The 20,743-nt window shown below is 48.3% G+C and overlaps 1 protein-coding gene across 1 annotated transcript in view; it reads left to right on the forward strand.

Annotated features, from left to right (window-relative positions):
* LOC134968732 (inactive hydroxysteroid dehydrogenase-like protein 1) overlaps positions 1-20,433 on the forward strand; it is a 215,007-nt gene extending 194,574 nt beyond the window's left edge. Inside the window, exon 5 of the mRNA XM_063944231.1 lies at positions 20,254-20,433. Within this exon, the coding sequence (XP_063800301.1) occupies positions 20,254-20,433 (180 nt within the window). The remainder of the gene's footprint in view (positions 1-20,253) is intronic.
* Positions 20,434-20,743: the final 310 nt, after the last annotated feature.

Raw genomic sequence — 20,743 nt, forward strand, 5'->3', positions numbered from 1 at the left:
TGCTAACGTCGGGCGCCTTTTGTTTATGAAAATGCATCTTATTTGCATTGCTATGTGGCTAGGTTGCACAAGCAGCTTCTGCTGATTAAAATGATATGCAGCATGCCTATATTCTGTGTGCGACTGCGGCTGTATCTGCATACGAAATGCTACATTACAGTGATTTCCAGGAATACACTGCAACATAGCATTTCGTATGCAGATACAGCCGCAGTCACACATAGAATATAGGCATGCCGCATATCATTTTAATCAGCAGAAGCTGCTGGTGCCCCTAAGCATACCAAATGCCCTAGGCAATTGCCTAGTTTGCCTATGCCTAAGGCCGGCTCTGGCCTGCGGTGGCTAGCGACGCCACCCTGTTAGCCTTGCTGCACGGCCAACCGGGCAATAACGCTAGTGACCTCGATAAGTGTAGTTTAATGCTTATCAATGTAAGGTGGAGCAAACAACATGTACATGTGTGTGTGTGTGTGTGTGGGGGGGGGGGGGGTTGTGCATGTGTGTGCACATCACTGAAGAGGTAAGTAGCATTTACTGTAACATTCTGAGTTGCTAAGACAATTTTTTCTTTAGTAAAAAGTTTTTTTTTATCACATTAATAAAAAATGTTTTTCATTTTGGTGACTAATAATAAATAGAAATTCATACGAAGCAAAGGAGAAACAATAGACAGAGCTCCCTCCCCTCATGTTCATGCACAATAGCAAAGCCAGCTTCATTCCCCTGTGTTTTTGAAGCTGCAGACCCCCATTGTCTCTCCAGCTGTAGCTATCCTTGTCTTTCCAGCCCCCTTCTGTCTGTCTCTCCACTGAGCCACTTCTGTCTCCCTAGTCAGTCCTATCTGTCTCTCCAGCCAGCCTGCTTCTGTCTCTCCCCTCTATCTCACCAGACAGCCATCTCTGTCCCTCTAGCCACACTTCTTTTGTCACTCTACCCAGTCCCCTTCTGTCTCTAAAGTCAGCCCACTCATATCTCCCTAGCCAGCCCCCTTCTATCTCTCCAACAAGCCCCTTCGGTCTCTCCAGCCAGCCAACTTATGTCTCTGGGTCGTTTCAGCCAGACCCCTTCTGTCTCCAGCCCCGCAGTGTGTCTCCAGCTCCATCCCCCGCATCCCTGTGCCTTCAGCCCACCTACACGTACCGTCTGACTCTTCTAGCTGCTACTGCTCCTATTTGCTCAGCAGTTTCCCCCGTCAGCAGTGTTGTGTAGTGTTTTTAGTGCATCATGTGGCAATGAAAAAAACCTTTGTTATATTAGACATTGGCAGTTGCTGCACTGCAATACACGCTCTCCAGACCCCATAGATCCATCTATAACAGCTGCCTGCACCGCTGCAGCAATCAGCACTGCACAGGCAGATGTTATAAAATTCACCTGTGCCCCCAGAAGCCCATGAATAGATTCCTTTGTTTCATCCCCCATCTACTTCTCACAGTAAACATTATGGATTATTATTGGTTAGGAGGTAAGGAGTAAGGGGAAAACAGTCAGTTTATAGCACTTATATATAATACAAACTGTGATAAAACAGCTAATAAAACGGTATGCGGTCAAGTTCCCACCGGACGCAATCCCGACCGGCACAATCCCGACCGGCATATTCTCCCTTTGTGGGTGTCCACGACACCCACAGAGGGAGAACAAATTAGTGTGCCGAGCGTAGTGAGGCACCGTGCTCGCAGCTTGGCGAGCGCAGCGAGCCCACAAGGGGCTGCATTGCGCTCACTGCCCTGTCGGGATTGTGCCGGTCGGGATCCCGGTGTCGGTATTCTGACCGCCGGGATTCCGTCCGGCGGGAAATTCGTACTGATCCCAATAAAACACCTGCAAAATGTTGCATCATTTTTGGCAATCTAAAAGTTTGGTAGTTGGCTTATGCACCGTGAACATAAACTGGATTTTTTTAATTATAGTTATATATTTGCATTATGCAGAAACTGAACCTTAATTTGTCATATGGTACATTTAGTATTTATTATACTATAAATATTTGTAGATTTGTTTTTAATACAACTATTTTTTTTTTAATATACAGTATATTGGGTGGTCTTCAGTTTGCCGGCTGTCGGGATCCCGGCGCACAGTATACCAGCGCCGGGATCCCGACAGCCGGTATATCGACAATTTTTCTCCCTCTTGGGGGTCCACGACCCCCCTGGTGGGAGAATAAATAGCGTGGTGCACGTAGCGCGCCACCGTGCCCACAGCGTGGCGAGCGCAGCGAGCCCGCAAGGGGCTCATTTGCGTTTGCCCAGCTGTCGGTATGCCGGCGGTTTGGATTCCGGCGCCGGTATGCTGGCCGCTTGGAGCCCGGCCGCCGGCATACACTACTACAACCCAGTATAATATATCTCCACCAATGACACTGGAGAGGAAACATATCTGTGGAGAACCTGGGTGACAGACATGCTTTCTCTGAGAACCAGACCCACTCGAACATAGGGGATCCACAGCTCGGATCTCTCTGCCTGCCCCGGATCCCAAAGCGAGCCAAAACCTTAGGAACCTGCAGTCGGCCCCTGAGATTTTGGCTCGCCCATTATATTATTATTATTATTATCCTTTATTTATATGACGTCACAAGGGTTCCGCAGCGACTAATTACTGAGTACATAAATAATTAAAACAGGAAAACAGTGATTTACAGTTGAAGACAATATAGGACAAGTACAGGGTAACTAAACATAGCTACAGCAGCAGATGACACTGAGAAAAGTTACAAGGGGGAAGATGGATGACCCCATGGCAATAATGGCGCCGCTGCCCGCACTGGCAACACTTCCACACTGTGGGCACCCAGCACTGCCAGCATTGCGGCACCCCTGCACTGAGGACATCGCTGGCACCCATGCACTGAGGACACCGCAGGCACTCCTGCACTGCTGACACAGCAAGCACCCCCGCACTGCCGAAACCTCCACACAGAGGACACAACCCATCCTGCAGACACAGCTGGCTCCCCCGTACAGAGGACACCAGCAACACCCCCGCATAGATTACACCACTGGCACCCCCCCCCCCCCCACACACAGAGGATAACCGCTGACACCCCACACAGAGAACACCACTGGGCCACCTGCACTGCCAACACCCCTGCAGACACCGTCTGCACCACTGCACTGAGGACACCATTGGGACACCCGCACTGCTGATACTGCTGGCACCCCAGCAATGAGGACACCACTGGGACACCCGCATTGAGGACAACGCCTAACGCCTACATCCCATAGTACCTGAACACCACTGCCAACAGCACCAGCATACCCACATTGAGGACACTGCCGGCATCCTCACACTGCCAACACAGCCGGCACACCCGCATTGAGGACACCATCAGCACACCGCATTGCCAACACCCTTGCACTGAGGACTCCACCATCACCCCCCACTTCCAAGGCGCCACCACCATCACACTGTCGACACCGATGGCACCCTTGCATTGAGGACAACGTCGACATCCCCTGCCACAGTAAGTGCACTATTGTTGTATCCGAGCTACATTGTAACTCGCACTGTATCCAACAAGTAAAGTATCTGGCCTATAGCCAACCCACACTGTATCCGACCAGCACTGTATCTGACCCACACTGTATCCGACCAGCACTGTATCTGACCCACACTGTATCCGACCAGCACTGTATCTGACCCACACTGTATCCGACCAGCACTGTATCTGACCCACACTGTATCCGACCAGCACTGTATCTGACCCACACTGTATCCGACCAGCACTGTATCTGACCCACACTGTAAACTGTACTGTATCTGAACCACACTGTATTCCACACTATATTTGTCGAGCATTGTATCCAACCTGCACTGTAACCTACACTGTATCCAACCCGCACTCCGACCTGCACTATATACAACCCAAACTGTATCCCACACTGTATCCAACCTGCACTGTAACCTGCACTATGGGGGTCATTCTGACCTGATCGCTCGCTGACGTTCATAACAGCGCAGCGATCAGGTCAGAAGTGCACATGTGCCGGCTCCGCAGTGCGATGGCGCATGGCTGACAGCCGACGCTGCCATTGCCTAGCAATTGACTCTGCCTGATTGACAGGCAGAGGCGGTCGCTGGGCGGGAGGGGGCGGCACGGCGGTGTGTGGATGCCATTTTGTGGGCGTGGCTGGAACGTGCGGGGGGGGGGGGCGGGCAGCAGCGGCTGCGTGACGTCACACGCAGCCGCTGCGACCCGGGCAGTGACAATTAGCTCCTGGCCAGCATGCAAAAGCTGCGCTGGACGGGAGCTACTCCTGAAGTGTAAAAGCATCGCCTCTGTGTGATGCTTTTGCACTTCTGAGGGGGGGCGGGCCTGACATGCGGGGCAGACTAGCCCTGTGCTGGGCGTCCCCCCGCATGTCAGTGGGCCTGATCGTAGCCCTGCAAAATTTTGCAGAGCTACGATTAGGTCTGAATTAGGCCCTATGTCCAATCTGCACTCTGACCTGCACTGTATCCAACCCGCACTGTAACCTGTTCTGTCTCTTACCCATACTGTATCTCGCACTGTATCCGACCTTGCACTGTAGCCAATGTGCACTGTATCCATCCCGCACTCCGACCTGCACTGGATTTCACACTGTATCCATAAATAACTGCTGGTAATAAATAAAATAATAAATAAATGTGCCCTGTATCTGACCCACACTGTAACCTGCATTGTATCTAGTGATGAGCGGGTTCGGTTCCTCGGAATCCGAACCCCCCCGAACTTCACCCATTTTACACGGTTCCGAGGCAGAGAATCGGATCTTCCCGCCTTGCTCGGTTAACCCGAGCGCGCCCGAACGTCATCATCCCGCTGTCGGATTCTCGTGAGATTCGTATTCTATATAAGGAGCCGCGCGTCGCCGCCATTTTCACTCGTGCATTGGAGATGATAGGGAGAGGACGTGTGCAGCGTTCTCTCAGTTTCTGTGTTCAGTGTGCTGCAAATATCTGTGCTCAGTGTGCTGCAAATATCTGTGCTCAGTGTGCTTGCAAATATCTGTGCTCAGTGTGCTTGCAAATATCTGTGCTCAGTGTGCTGAAAATATCTACGTTCTCTCCCTGAAAAACGCTCCATATCTGTGCTGCATTGTAGCATATAGTAGGAGGACAGTGCAGAATTTTGCTGTCCAGTGATCACCAGTATTATATAGCAGTACGGTACAGTAGTCCTCTGCTCTACCTGCCTCTGTGTCTTCAAGTATACTCTCCATCCATACCTGTGGTGCATTTTAGTTATGCGCAGTATATATAGTAGGAGGACAGTGCAGATTTTGCTGACCACCAGTATATAATATATAGCAGTACGGTACAGTAGGCCACTGCTCTACCTACCTCTGTGTCGTCAAGTATACTATCCATCCATACCTGTGGTGCATTTTTGTTGTGCGCAGTATATATAGTAGGAGGACAGTGCAGAATTTTGCTGTCCACCAGTATATAATATATAGCAGTACGGTACAGTAGTCCACTGCTCTACCTACCTCTGTGTCGTGAAGTATACTATCCATCCATACCTGTGGTGCATTTTAGTTGTGCGCAGTATATATAGTAGGAGGACAGTGCAGAATTTTGCTGTCCACCAGTATATAATATATAGCAGTACGGTACAGTAGTCCACTGCTCTACCTACATCTGTGTCATCAAGTATACTATCCATCCATACCTGTGGTGCATTTTAGTTGTGCGCAGTATATATAGTAGGAGGATAGTGCAGAATTTTGCTGACCACCAGTATATAATATATAGCAGTACGGTACAGTAGTCCACTGCTCTACCTACCTCTGTGTCGTCAAGTATACTATCCATCCATACCTGTGGTGCATTTTAGTTGTGCGCAGTATACATAGTATGAGGACAGTGCAGAATTTTGCTGACCACCAGTATATAATATATAGCAGTACGGTACAGTAGTCCACTGCTCTACCTACCTCTGTGTCGTCAAGTATACTATCCATCCATACCTGTGGTGCATTTTAGTGGTGCGCAGTATATATAGTAGGAGGATAGTGCATAATTTGGATTTTGCTGACCACCAGTATATAATATATAGCAGTACGGTACAGTAGGCCACTGCTCTACCTACCTCTGTGTCGTCAAGTATACTATCCATCCATACCTGTGGTGGATTTTAGTTGTGCGTAGTATATATAGTAGGAGGACAGTGCAGAATTTTGCTGACCACCAGTATATAATATATAGCAGTACGGTACAGTAGGCCACTGCTCTACCTACCTCTGTGTCGTCAAGTATACTATCCATCCATACCTTTGGTGCATTTTAGTTGTGCGCAGTATATATAGTAGGAGGACAGTGCAGAATTTTGCTGACCACCAGTATATAATATATAGCAGTACGGTACAGTAGGCCACTGCTCTACCTACCTCTGTGTTGTCAAGTATACTATCCATCCATACCTGTGGTGCATTTTAGTTGTGCGCAGTATATATAGTAGGAGGACAGTGCATAATTTTGCTGACCACCAATATAAAATATATAGCAGTACGGTACAGTAGGCCATTGCTATTGATATATTACTGGCATATAATTCCACACATTAAAAAATGGAGAACAAAAATGTGGAGGGTAAAATAGGGAAAGATCAAGATCCACTTCCACCTCGTGCTGAAGCTGCTGCCACTAGTCATGGCCGAGACGATGAAATGCCATCAACGTCGTCTGCCAAGGCCGATGCCCAATGTCATAGTAGAGAGCATGTAAAATCCAAAAAACAAGAGTTCAGTAAAATGACCCAAAAATCAAAATTAAAAGCATCTGATGTGAAGCGTAAACTTGCCAATATGCCATTTACGACATGGAGTGGCAAGGAACGGCTGAGGCCCTGACCTATGTTCATGGCTAGTGGTTCAGATTCACATGAGGATGGAAGCACTCATCCTCTCGCTAGAAAAATGAAAAGACTTAAGCTGGCAAAAGCACAGCAAAGAACTGTGCGTTCTTCTAAATCACAAATCCCCAAGGAGAGTCCAATTGTGTCGGTTGCGATGCCTGACCTTCCCAACACTGGACGGGAAGAGGTGGCGCCTTCCACCATTTGCACGCCCCCTGCAAGTGCTGGAAGGAACACCCGCAGTCCAGTTTCTGATAGTGATGAGCGGGTTCGGTTCCTCGGAATCCGAACCCCCCCGAACTTCACCCATTTTACACGGTTCCGAGGCAGACTCGGATCCTCCCGCCTTGCTCGGTTAACCCGAGCGCACCCGAACGTCATGATCCCGCTGTCGAATTCTCGCGAGATTCGTATTCTAAATAAGGAGCCGCGCGTCGCCGCCATTTTCACTCGTGCATTGGAGATGATAGGGAGAGAACGTGTGCAGCGTTCTCTCAGTTGTGTTCAATGTGCTGCAAATATCTGTGCTCAGTGTGCTGCAAATATCTATAAATGTTCTGACGCCCCTGCTTGCTACAGTCACAAAGACATGACCCTCACCTCCTACATCTGCCAAACCACCACACCTGACCCTCCACCAACCACCCCACCACCGCACCCTCTTCTCCTTCACACGCAGAAACACTCCACTCACCCCTCCACCAAGCCCAACATGCATGCCCCCTCCCCCTGTACAAACAAAACCCCTTCCCCATCCCTGCAAACCCCCCACCCAACTCCAACACCGTATGACCCCCTAACCCTCACACCACTGTAACTAACACAACGCTGGCACACCCACAACTCCTCCAGACAACAAACCCCACCCGACACTACTACGCAACCGCCTGGCAACACCCTCAACACCTTGCATGAGCATCTACCAAACAAGGTAGCCCCAAACCTCTCACCCACTTTCCATTAATACACCACCCCCTGCACCGCAAAACAAACTTCCCCATCTGCCTAACCCACTCCACCCCCCTCCCCTAAACACCACACACCCCCAATACCCTACCCCGTCCACCCACCCCATGTGGACCTCCCCCACCCATGGTAACTTCAGACACCCTTCCCCATCTTCCTGGCCCCAGCACCCACAACTCCCCCAAACATAACTCCTCCAGTCCCCAACCCTCACCCCTGTCCCGCATCATATACAGTTACCAGCCCCTGGCCACGGTCTTGCACGCACCCGGTCATACACCACCCGCATCATCTTAGGGGCATACACCACAATTCCCGTCCCCCTCACAACCATCACTCCAAAAACCACAGTACCTTCACCACCCTACACAATCCAGCCAGGGCCGGATTAAGCCCATGGGGGGCCCAGGGCACACAAGACATGGGGCCCCCCCTCCAGCAACCACCCCCCGCAATGGCAAAAGCAGGATTCGGAAGGGGTGTTTCCTTTGATGCACGGACATGTGTGTGTGTGCGTGTATGTGTGTGTGTGTGTGTGTGTATATATATATATATATATATTTATATATACAAACAAACAGTGGTCGAAGTGGAAATTTTGAAGTGGGGGAATGCAAAAGTCAAGGACACAATTATGCACGCGCCTCCATAAAGGGGGTGTGGCCACTCAAAAGGGGGCGTGTCCCGTGTAGTAGAACCCCTTATACTATCTAGTACTGGTGCCCCTTTCACCTTATAGCACACGGTACGAGCTGAAATTCACATTATAGCACACGGTACGAGCCGAAATTCACATTATAGCACACTGAATGAGCCGAAATTCACATTGTAGCACACTGAATGAGCCGAAATTCACATTATAGCACACTGAATGAGCCGAAATTCACATTGTAGCATACTGAATGAGCCGAAACTCACATTGTAGCACACTAAATGAGCCGAAATTCACATTGTAGCACACGGTACGAGCCGAAATTCACATTATAGCACACTGAATGAGCCGAAATTCACATTGTAGCACACTGAATGAGCCGAAATTCACATTATAGCACACTGAATGAGCCGAAATTCACATTGTAGCATACTGAATGAGCCGAAACTCACATTGTAGCACACTGAATGAGCCGAAATTCACATTGTAGCACACTGAATGAGCCGAAACTCACATTGTAGCACACAGAATGATCCGAAATTCACATTGTAGCACACACTGAATGAGCCGAAATTCACATTGTAGCACACTGAATGAGCCGAAATTCACATTGTAGCACACTGAATGAGCCGAAATTCACATTGTAGCACACTGAGCCGAAATTCACATTGTAGCACACTGAATGAGCCGAAATTCACATTGTAGCACACTGAATGAGCCGAAATTCAAATTCTAGCACACTGAATGAGCCGAAATTCACATTGTAGCACACTGAATGAGCCGAAATTCACATTATAGCACACTGAATGAGCCGAAATTCCATTGTAGCACATTGAATGAGCCGAAATTCACATGATAGCACACTGAATGAGCCAAAATTCACATTGTAGCACACTGAATGAGCCGAAACTCACATTGTAGCACACTGAATGAGCCGAAATTCACATTGTAGCACACTGAATGAGCCAAAATTCACATTATAGCACACTGAATGAGCTGAAACTCACATTGTAGCACACTGAATGAGCCGAAATTCACATTATAGCACACTGAATGAGCTGAAATTGTGACGACAGGGAGAGAGAGAGTGACGACAGGGAGAGAGAGAGAGTGATGACGGAGAGAGAGTGACGACAGTAACAGCAGGGAGAGAGAGAGTGACGACAGTGACAGCTGGGAGAGAGAGAGTGACAGTAGAGACAGGGATGGTAACGACACGGAGAGAGGTGACGGCAGGGGAACATTACCTCATTTGTTGTGGGTGAGCGGCGGGTGGCTGGCGGCGGTGAGCGGCTGGTGGCTGGCTGCGGTGAGCAGCATGCGGTGGGTGGCTGGCGGCGGTGACCAGCGGGCGGCGGTTGGCGGCTGTGAGTAAGTACAGCGCTCTACACAGCCGCCGGCCACCGCGCAGGGACGGGGAGCAACATGTGCAGCAGGATGGCCACTTCCGTCGCCTCCTGCTGCTCTTTAATTTCCTAATTTCCGAGTCAGTGGATGAAGTGGCGGTATACCATACCGCTGTATACCACCCCACTTCGACCACTCTGTGTGTGTATATATATATATATACATACATACTCCAAAAGTATGTCACTCAGCGGGCTTCTTAATCACATATCACAAACGCCAGCTAGTTCAGCAACGTTTCGGGTTTTATTTAACCTTTGTCAAACAGCACATATACGACAATAGGGTAAATAAAACCCGAAATGTTGCGGAACTAGCTGGCGTTTGTGATGTGTGATTAAGAAGTCCGCTGAGTGACATACTTTTGGAGGTTATGTGAAGGCAGTGTAAAGAGCACCACGGCTGATGATTGAGGAGAGGGAGTGCTGGCCAATCGATTTGTGTGTGTATATATATATAGCTATACATACATACATACATACACACACACACACACACACACACACACACACACACACACACACACACATTACATAGAGCTCATACACCCACATACACACAAATACACAACATACACATAAAACACATACACACACATAGAAAATATACACACATACATATACACTAGTAGAACACATACACATACATACAGTATACACAGATAGAGCACAAACTGTGCACACACTTACACTGAAGACTGCCCTAAGGAAAGGGGTGAGGATGCCACAGCCAGGAGATATTGCTGGGAGCCAGGGACACGGTTCACCATTAGGCCCCACCCCCACGACAAAAATGCCGCGATTCGCGGGTCGGCGGGGAGGGGGCAGAGCCAATATGACGTGATTCTATAACAATTATCTCACATTAGCTCTGCCCCCTCTGCTACGACCCCCGAATCGCGGTATACAGCAACAAGGGGGCGGGGCTCCGAATGCCTGCCGTAGGACCGGACAGCGTTCATTGAAATAAAAAAACATTTGGGCCACCCCCTTATTCCCCCCAGCCCAGCACAAAGCCAGCCACCGGCAACAGGAGAAGTTGGGGTCAAGGCTCCAAGCTGCAGCAGGGAGACGAAGACTCCTGGCTGCTGGGGAGGGAGGATTCCGCGCTGCCAGCGGGGATGTGATGTCCTGCTCGCGGCTGTTCGTGTGGCTCCCTCCCCACTCCTCACGGGTCAGCGTCAGCGACTGATACAGGGCAGAGGGGACAGCAACACCAGAGCGGTGCAGAGCAACTTCGGCTGGGGGGCCCCTTATGCCAGGGGGGCCCGGGGTACTGACCCCCTTGGCACCCCCCTTAATCCGGCTCTGAATCCAGCACCAACTCCACCAAAACCCAGCACATACAACCTCCACCACTGAACCTCAAACACCTGAACCTCCCTCAACAACTGTGCCTATCAGGGACGTGCGTTGAGATAAATGGCTCAGGAGGCACTGGCTAACCCCAGAGCCAGATTTACATGCAATATATGAGCCAAAGGGTACATCTGGGCATTATACACAGGTGCAGCAGTATAAACTCCTGGAAATTTGGTGAGGTTTGATCAGAGACGTGCGGAAAAGATAAGCAGGTGAGGCACTGCCTCACCTGCCATAGACTTTTTACTCCAGAGTTTTGGCTATAAAAATTATGAGAATAAATAAGATTTTACTTACCGGTAAATCTATTTCTCGTAGTCCGTAGTGGATGCTGGGGACTCCGTAAGGACCATGGGGAATAGACGGGCTCCGCAGGAGACATGGGCACTTTAAGAAAGAATTTAGATTCTAGTGTGCTCTGGCTCCTCCCTCTATGTCCCTCCTCCAGACCTCAGTTAGAGAAACCGTGCCCGGAAGAGCTGACAGTACAAGGAAAGGATTTTGGAAATCCAGGGCAAGACTCATACCAGCCATACCAATCACACCGTATAACTTGTGATAAACTTACCCAGTCAACAGTATGAACAACAACAGAGCATCAGTTCAACCCTGATGCAACAATAACATAGCCCTTATTGCAGCAATAACTATATACAAGTATTGCAGAAGAAGTCCGCACTTGGGACGGGCGCCCAGCATCCACTACGGACTACGAGAAATAGATTTACCGGTAAGTAAAATCTTATTTTCTCTAACGTCCTAGTGGATGCTGGGGACTCCGTAAGGACCATGGGGATTATATCAAAGCTCCCAAACGGGCGGGAGAGTGCGGATGACTCTGCAGCACCGAATGAGCAAACACAAGGTCCTCCTCAGCCAGGGTATCAAACTTGTAGAACTTTGCAAAAGTGTTTGAACCTGACCAAGTAGCCGCTCGGCACAGCTGTAATGCCGAGACCCCTCGGGCAGCCGCCCAAGAAGAGCCCACCTTCCTAGTGGAATGGGCCTTAACTGATTTTGGCAGCGGCAATCCAGCTGCAGAATGAGCCTGCTGAATCGTATTACAGATCCAGCGAGCAATAGTTCGCTTTGAAGCAGGAGCACCAAGCTTGTTGGAAGCATACAGGATAAACAAAGATTCTGTTTTCCTGACCCTAGCCGTTCTGGCTACATAAACCTTCAAAGCCCTGACCACATCAAGTAACTCGGAATCCTCCAAGTCAGTAGTAGCCACAGGCACCACAATAGGTTGGTTTATATGAAAGGATGAAACCACTTTTGGCAGAAATTGTGGACGGGTCCGCAATTCTGCTCTATCCGCATGGAAAACCAGATAGGGGCTTTTATGTAACAAAGCCGATAATTTTGACACACGCCTAGCCGAAGCCAATGCTAGTAGCATGACCACCTTCCACGTGAGATATTTCAATTCCACCGTTTTGAGTGGTTCAAACCAGTGGGATTTCAGGAAACTCCACACCACGTTAAGATCCCAAGGTGCCACCGGGGGCACAAAAGGGGGCTGAATACGCAGCACTCCCTTCACAAACGTCTGAACTTCAGGTAGAGAAGCCAGCTCTTTTTGAAAGAAAATGGATAGGGCCGAAATCTGGACCTTAATGGAACCCAATTTTAGGCCCAAAGTCACTCCTGACTGTAGGAAGTGAAGGAAACGGCCCAGCTGGAATTCCTCCGTAGGGGCATTCCTGGCCTCACACCAAGCAACATATTTTTCGCCATATACGGTGATAATGTTGAGCTGTCACGTCCTTCCTAGCCTTTATCAGCGTAGGAATGACCTCATCTGGAATGCCTTTTTCCGCTAGGATCCGGCGTTCAACCTCCATGCCGTCAAACGCAGCCGCGGTAAGTCTTGGAACAGACAGGGCCCTTGTTGCAACAAGTCCTGTCTTAGAGGAAGAGGCCACGGGTCCTCTGTGAGCATTTCTTGCAGATCTGGATACCAAGTCCTTCTTGGCCAATCCGGAACAATGAGTATTGTTCTCACTCCTCTTTTTCTTATGGGTACGAGAGGAAGAGGAGAAAATACACAGACCGACTGGAACACCACGGTGTCACCAGTGCGTCCACAGCTATCGCCTGAGGGTCTCATGACCTGGCGCAATACCTCTGTAGCTTTTTGTTGAGGCGGGATGCCATCATGTCCCCCTGTGGCAGTTCCCACCGACTTGCAATCTGCGTGAAGACTTCTTGATGAAGTCCCCACTCCCCCGGGTGGAGGTCGTGCCTGCTGAGGAAGTCTGCTTCCCAGTTGTCCACTCCCGGGATGAACACTGCTGACAGTGCGCTTATGTGATTCTCCGCCCAGCGAAGAATTCTGGTGGCTTCTGACTGAATCAGAACTGGTTGGTCGCGAAGCAGGGTCTCCGCTTGACGTAGGGCGTTGTATACGGCCCTTAGTTCCAGGATGTTGATGTGAAGGCAAGTCTCCTGACTTGACCACAGACCTTGGAAATTTCTTCCCTGTGTGACTGCTCCCCACCCTCGGAGGCTTGCATCCGTGGTCACCAGGACCCAGTCCTGAATGCCGAATCTGCGGCCCTCGAGAAGGTGAGCACTCTGCAGCCACCACAGGAGAGACACCCTGGCCCAGGGGGATAGGGTGATTAACCGATGCATCTGAAGATGTGATCCGGACCACTTGTCCAGTAAGTCCCATTGAAAGGTCCTCGCATGGAACCTGCCGAAGGGAATGGCCTCGTATGATGCCACCATCCTTCCTAAGACTCGAGTGCAGTGATGCACTGACACCTGTTTTGGTTTTAATAGGTTCCTGACCAGTGTCATGAGCTCCTGAGCTCTCTCTATCGGGAGATAAACCCTTTTCTGGTCTGTGTCTAGAATCATGCCTAGGAAAGGCAGATGAGTCGTAGGAACCAACTGCGACTTTGGAATATTTAGAATCCAGCCGTGTTGCCGTTACACTTCCAGAGAAAGTGATACGCTGTTCAGCAACTGCTCTCTTGATCTCGCTTTTATGAGGAGAACGTCCAAGTACGGGATAATTGTGACACCTTGCTTCCGCAGGAGCACCATCATTTCCGCCATTACCTTGGTGAAGATTCTCGGGGCCGTGGAGAGACCAAACGGCAACGTCTGAAATTGGTAATGACAATCCTGTACCGCAAATCTGAGGTACGCCTGATGAGGTGGATAAATGGGGACATTAAGTATGCCTCCTTTATGTCCAGAGACACCATAAAATCTCCCCCTTTCAGGCTTGCGATGACCGCTCTTAGCGATTCCATCTTGAACTTGAACCCTTTCAGGTATATGTTCAGGGATTTTAAATTCAATATGGGTCTGACCGAACCGTCCGGTTTCGGGACTACAACATGGTCGAATGATAACCCCCTCCTTGTTGAAGGAGGGGAACCTTGACCACCACCTGTTGAAGATACAATTTGTGAATTGCAGTTAACACTATTTCCCTCTCGTGGGGGGAAGCCGGCAGGGCCATCGGAGAGGGGGCATCTCCTCAAAGTCCAGCTTGTATCCCTGAGACACAATATCTATTGCCCAGGGATCCAACAGGGAGTGAACCCACTTGTGGCTGAAATTACGAAGACGTGCCCCCACCGGGCCTAGCTCCGTCTGTGGAGCCCCAGCGACATGCGGTGGATTTTGTAGAGGCCGGGGAGGACTTCTGTTCCTGGGAACTAGCTGTGTTGTGCAGCTTCTTTCCTCTGCCCCTGCCTCTGGCAAGAAAGGACGCACCTCGGACTTTCTTGTTTCTTTGTGATCAAAAGGCTGCATTTGATAATGTCGTGCTTTCCTAGGCTGTGCAGGAATATAAGGCAAAAGATCAGAATTACCAGCTATATCTGTGGAGACCAGGTCCTAGATCCCTTCTCCACACAATCCTCAGCCTTCCATATGCCTCTTAAGTCGGCATCACCTGTCCATTGCATATTCTACAGGACACGTCAAGCAGAAATCGACATAGCGTTGACTCTAGAACCCAGTAGACTAATGTCTCTTTGGGCATGTTTTATATATATATATCTTAAGACAGCATCTTTAATATATATATCTATATATATACATATATATATATATATACATACTAGGGTCTCAATCTCTGCTGATAAGGTACCTGTCCACGCTGCTACAGCGCTATAAACCCATGCCGACACAATCGCCGGTCTGAGTAGTGTACCAGAATGTGCACGCTATCTGCAGGATCCCTGAGGATAGCTGTTAAGTCAGGGCTACCTTTTGGGCAAACGTGACACCCTAGGGGAAGATTCCCATCGTATACTGGCCCTAGTAGGGAAAGGATACTCCCTGAGAGTTCTTTGTGGGAAACTGCAGTCTCTTGTCTGGAGATTCCCGCTCTTTTTCATCATGAGAGGAGGGAAATTTACCTCAGCTTTCTTCCCCTTAAACATGTGTACTCTTGTGTCAGGGACAGATGAGTCATCAGTTATATGCAAATCATCTTTTATTACAATAATCATATATTGAATACTTTCCTGCCATTTTGGCTGTAACTTTGCATTATCGTAGTCGACACTGGAGTCAGACTCCGTGTCGATATCAGTGTCTATTATTCTGGATAGTGAGCATTGAGAGACTCTGAAGGTCTCTGCGACATAGGACAGACATGGGTAGATTCCCTGTCTGTTCGACGGAGACACCCCTCTTACACACATTTGCTCCATCTCCTCCTTAGGGGAGCCTTTTACCTCAGACATGTCGACACACACATACCGACACACCACACACTCAGGGAATGCTCATCTGAAGACAATTCCCCCACAAGGCCCTTTGGAGAGACAGAGAGAGAGTATGCCAGCACACACCCCAGCGCTATTAACCCAGGAATAACACAGTAACTTAATGTTAACCCAGTAGCTGCTGTTTATATTGATTTTTGCGCCTAATTATGTGCCCCCACCCCTCTCTTTTTACCCTCTTCTACCATGTATCTGCAGGGGAGAGGCTGGGGAGCTTCCTCTTAGCGGTGCTGTGGAGAAAAAACATGGCGCTGGTGAGTGCTGAGGAAGAAGCCCCGCCCCCTCGACGGCGGGCTTCTGTCCCGCTTCAATGTACAATTTTTGGCGGGGGCTCATACATATATACAGTGCCCAACTGTATATATGCTACACTTTTGCCAAAGAGGTCCCAATTGCTGCCCAGGGCGCCCCCCCCTGCGCCCTGCACCCTTACAGTGACCGGAGTATGTGAGGTGTGTGTGGGAGCAATGGCGCACAGCTGCAGTGCTGTGCGCTACCTCAGTGAAGACCGGAGTCTTCTGCCGCCGATTTCGAAGTCTTCTTGCTTCTTATGCTCACCCGGCTTCTGTCTTCCGGCTCTGCGAGGGGGACGGCGGCGCGGCTCTGGGATCGGACGACGAAGGTGAGATCCTGTGTACGATCCCTCTGGAGCTAATGGTGTCCAGTAGCCTAAGAAGCAGGACCTATCTTCAGAGAGTAGGGCTGCTTCTCTCCCCTCAGTCCCACGATGCAGGGAGTCTGTTGCCAGCAGAGCTCCCTGAAAATAAAAAACCTAACAAAATACTTTCTTACAGCAAGCTCAGGAGAGCTCACTGAACATCACCCAGCTCGTCCGGGCACAGATTCAAACTGAGGTCTGGAGGAGGGACATAGAGGGAGGAGCCAGAGCACACCAGAATCTACATTCTTTCTTAAAGTGCCCATGTCTCCTGCGGAGCCCGTCTATTCCCCATGGTCCTTACGGAGTTCCCAGCATCCACTAGGACGTTAGAGAAATGTAAAGAAGATATTTCAAACAAATTATTTGTATTTTTCATATACTTTATTCAGTCAATACTCTGGTTTAAATGTAAGTATGACAGGAAAAGCTCTCCCTCACCTGCCTCAACCCACCGCACGTCACTGGTGCCTATGAAACTCCTCTGGCATACACTGACCCCCCACTCAACCCACCTCTCCACCACCCGTTCCTACCTCACACACAGCACGTCCCTACCCCCTCCACCATTTCCATCCCCCCCACAACAAACCTTCCCCCACTCGCACCATGTACACACCCCGTTTAGAACAACACCCCCATCCACAACCCCCTTTTGCAACCAACCATACACCACACGCACCACCTTGACCATCATCCATACCTGCTAACAGTCACTACCTACATCAGAGGGGAACAGCGCCACGGAAACACACCTCCACCTCACTGCACCCAACCCCTTTCAAATCCAAACCACACACAATTTACTTTTTAGCATATAGATGCCAGCAATTTACATTCTCTAAATAAGCTACACTAATACTGCGACCAGTGTGTCCATAAGCAACTGGCCTACCTATGAACAATATGTAACCAATGTGAAAACTACGATTGCGGGTAAGACTCCCTATAATACAACTATTCTACACCTCAAACTTGCAGGGGGGTAAGGGGGCGTAGCCCCATACGACGGTGTGAAGAGTGCCCGTAGGGTGCAATGAATCACCTAGTATCTATCTATCTATCTATCTATCTATCTCTCTATATATATATATAGAGAGAGAGAGAGAGAGAGAGAGAGAGAGAGAGAGAGCGAGACGGGCGGCACTCCACGGATTCCAGAAAACAGAACAGCTACACAAGCGTAGTTTCAACGTTTCAGGTGCACTTTATTGACACCTCTCTGCATGTTCCTTCCGGATCGTGGGAAGGCACCCAGGTACTTAAAATCTATGTACATGGAGTGCCGGTCATTGCCGGTCATTGTGGACTTGTGTATATATATATATATATATAATATATATATATATATATATATATATATATATATATATACCCACTGGTTATTCTGACTTACTGCTACTATCTGATTACACCTAATGTATGGGTCATACTTGCCTACCTGTCCCTCTCCATGAGGGAGAAAGTGTTCTGTTCCTGGACTTTCCTGGTAATGTATGATTGCCATTACCTGTGGTGAGCTAGGTAATTGATAAGAAAGGTGATTCACCACAGGTGATGGCAATCATACATTATCAGGAAAGTCCAGGAACAGAGCATTTTCTCCCTCATGGAGAGGGTCAGGTAGGCAAGTATGGTATGGGTCCTTTGGATCATGTCCCAGTGGGATGAGCTGTATCATGCTATGATGATGTACTGAGGAAGGTGGGGTTTCTGGCTTAAAGTTAAACTGTGTGAAGCAATAACAACACTGATATGATTCTTTATATTGTTGTTACTCAGTGTGGGTCTCACCACTCACTCAGCCCTCCAGCATCAGTATATCCTTACTTATCCACGTGTCTGGGAACAGTGTATTATATTTCATGCTAAGTAACAGTGTTATATGTCACGCTGAAAGCAGCTGGGGAAAGGCTCTGCACCTGAAGCTAGTACTGGTTAAGCATCCGGTCTGTGGGGCTGATTCTGAGTCACATGATCTCTCTTCATAAAACAATCAATGCTCTTTTGCATACAGCACATGTGCAGATCATGCAAATTTACTCATTTTTAAACATGTCTGTCCTATTCTGAGTTGAACAGAACTTGGCTGCATATATCTTTCTATGAAAGTGATGGCATGTAACCACTGACTTGTGGTAGTGCGGTGGGAATGTATAAAAAGCTCTGTACATTTCTGATTGGTGCATACGGGGAAGGGAAGCCTGCCTCTGACAAATCTCTTGCACCTAGCATGGGGCTTGTGCAAGTTCCTATTATGCCCAAATTTATCAAGCCTTGGAGAGTGATAAATTGCAGGGTGATAAAGTACCAACCAATCAGCTCATAACTGTAATTTTTCAAACACAGCCTGTAACATGGCAGTTGGGAGCTGATTGGCTGGTACTTTATCACTGTGCAGTTTATCACTCTCCAAGGCTTGATAAATATGGACATAAGGGAGAAAACATTTATTTAAAAGTTTTTAAAGGTAAAGCCTAACATTGAGTAATAATTGTACAAATTCAATAAACAAGGGAAAATGTTAGAAATGGTAAAATATAGTGAACAACATATGGTAAAAATACCTTTAACACTGATATGACTAAAAACAGATTAATAACCCATTTACTCCAAAAGGTCTTCTCTAGGACATCTAGAAAATAGAATCTCTAATGACCATACTATACAGTAAGTGCACCTTATACATTTACCTTATACATACATACACAGTGTGGGGGAGGTACTATTTCCATTGGCCCAGGACTGATGGAGGGGCCAAAGTCTCCCCCCCCCCCCCCAATACCTGGCAGCTGCAGCTTTTCTCCTCAGCCAAGTATATGCTGCTATGCTGGACTGCAGTGTGGCCAGGGAGGCACTGATAGTACTATTTTTTTCAAAGGGTGTAGAGCCACATCCCCCGTGATTAGGCCACACCCCTGAAAAAAAGTACCTGGGCCTGGCCAGGCTCTCTGCTGCCCTGTACATACATAGCTAATCACTCACATTCCTTGCAAATCCTTGGAATTATGAGACCAAGTGGAAATATGCATACTGTAGTAAGCCAAGTAAAGAGTCCTTTCTATGGCTGGTCTACTCTCAGTTTTGGAACAACTGTTCTAAATTAAGACATATTTTTTCTCCTAAAATTAGTTTAAAGGAATGCGGGGACTGTTGCACGCATCAAATTTGTGTTATTGAATATTCTATTACAGAAACGAGCACTCCATCCGCCTAGTCAAGCCGGGAATGCACAGAGATGCTCCCATTCAGAGCGTCTCTGTCCAGGTGCGTGAACGGAGATGCGCTCCATTCAAGTGAATGTGGTACATCTCTGTTGCGGGCGCTCGCCCAGGCGGACGGGGACGCTCTAGGAGATAGGCCCTCAAAGACGGAACCACGACTAGCGTGGCTCCATCTGTATATTGATTTCTGGGCACAAATAATGCTCGTGGATGCTACAAACCAATACATTAAAGGTGTAGGATCAATCCCAATTACTAGGCCTTCCCAAATACCCATAGGAAAATCCAGTCCTCTTATTGGGATACAAGTGACAAACCCACAAACTAGGAGATGTCCCATTAACTTTGTTCATTCTCCTTCATTAATCTCAATAGTTCAATTTTGCTGACAAACTCAATCAGAACCATAGGAATATAAATAAAGAAACATTTAATTGTATTAGGCCACCAATTATCAAAGAAGGAGAAAGGCTAGTACCAATTCTAAATGTAATTAGAAGATCCACAAGGTGGATTAAAAAAGGATTCCAGCCAATAACTGCAAATATGAATTAAGCAACACCATAGAGTCCTGGGAGGGCATTCAAGACTGCCCATCCACAACAAATAGAAGTATATAAAAGCTGCTAATAAAGGGATGACATTTTTAAATTGGCTCTAGATCTAGTAATTTAGAACCAATACCAGGCTCTCATGATCTGTATATGTGGTTTGGGGGAGTGTAATACTTACTGTGACAATTACTGCACTGTATACTGCAGTTTTGCTTAGAAGGTAATACCATTTTTTAAGGTCTATAGGACAGGAATCTGGAAACTGAAAGTTGATGATATGAGTAAGTGAAATGCAGGGGAGTAAGTTCATC

The sequence above is a fragment of the Pseudophryne corroboree genome, chromosome 11 (assembly GCF_028390025.1).
Source record: "Pseudophryne corroboree isolate aPseCor3 chromosome 11, aPseCor3.hap2, whole genome shotgun sequence".
NCBI classification, from domain to species: domain Eukaryota; kingdom Metazoa; phylum Chordata; class Amphibia; order Anura; family Myobatrachidae; genus Pseudophryne; species Pseudophryne corroboree.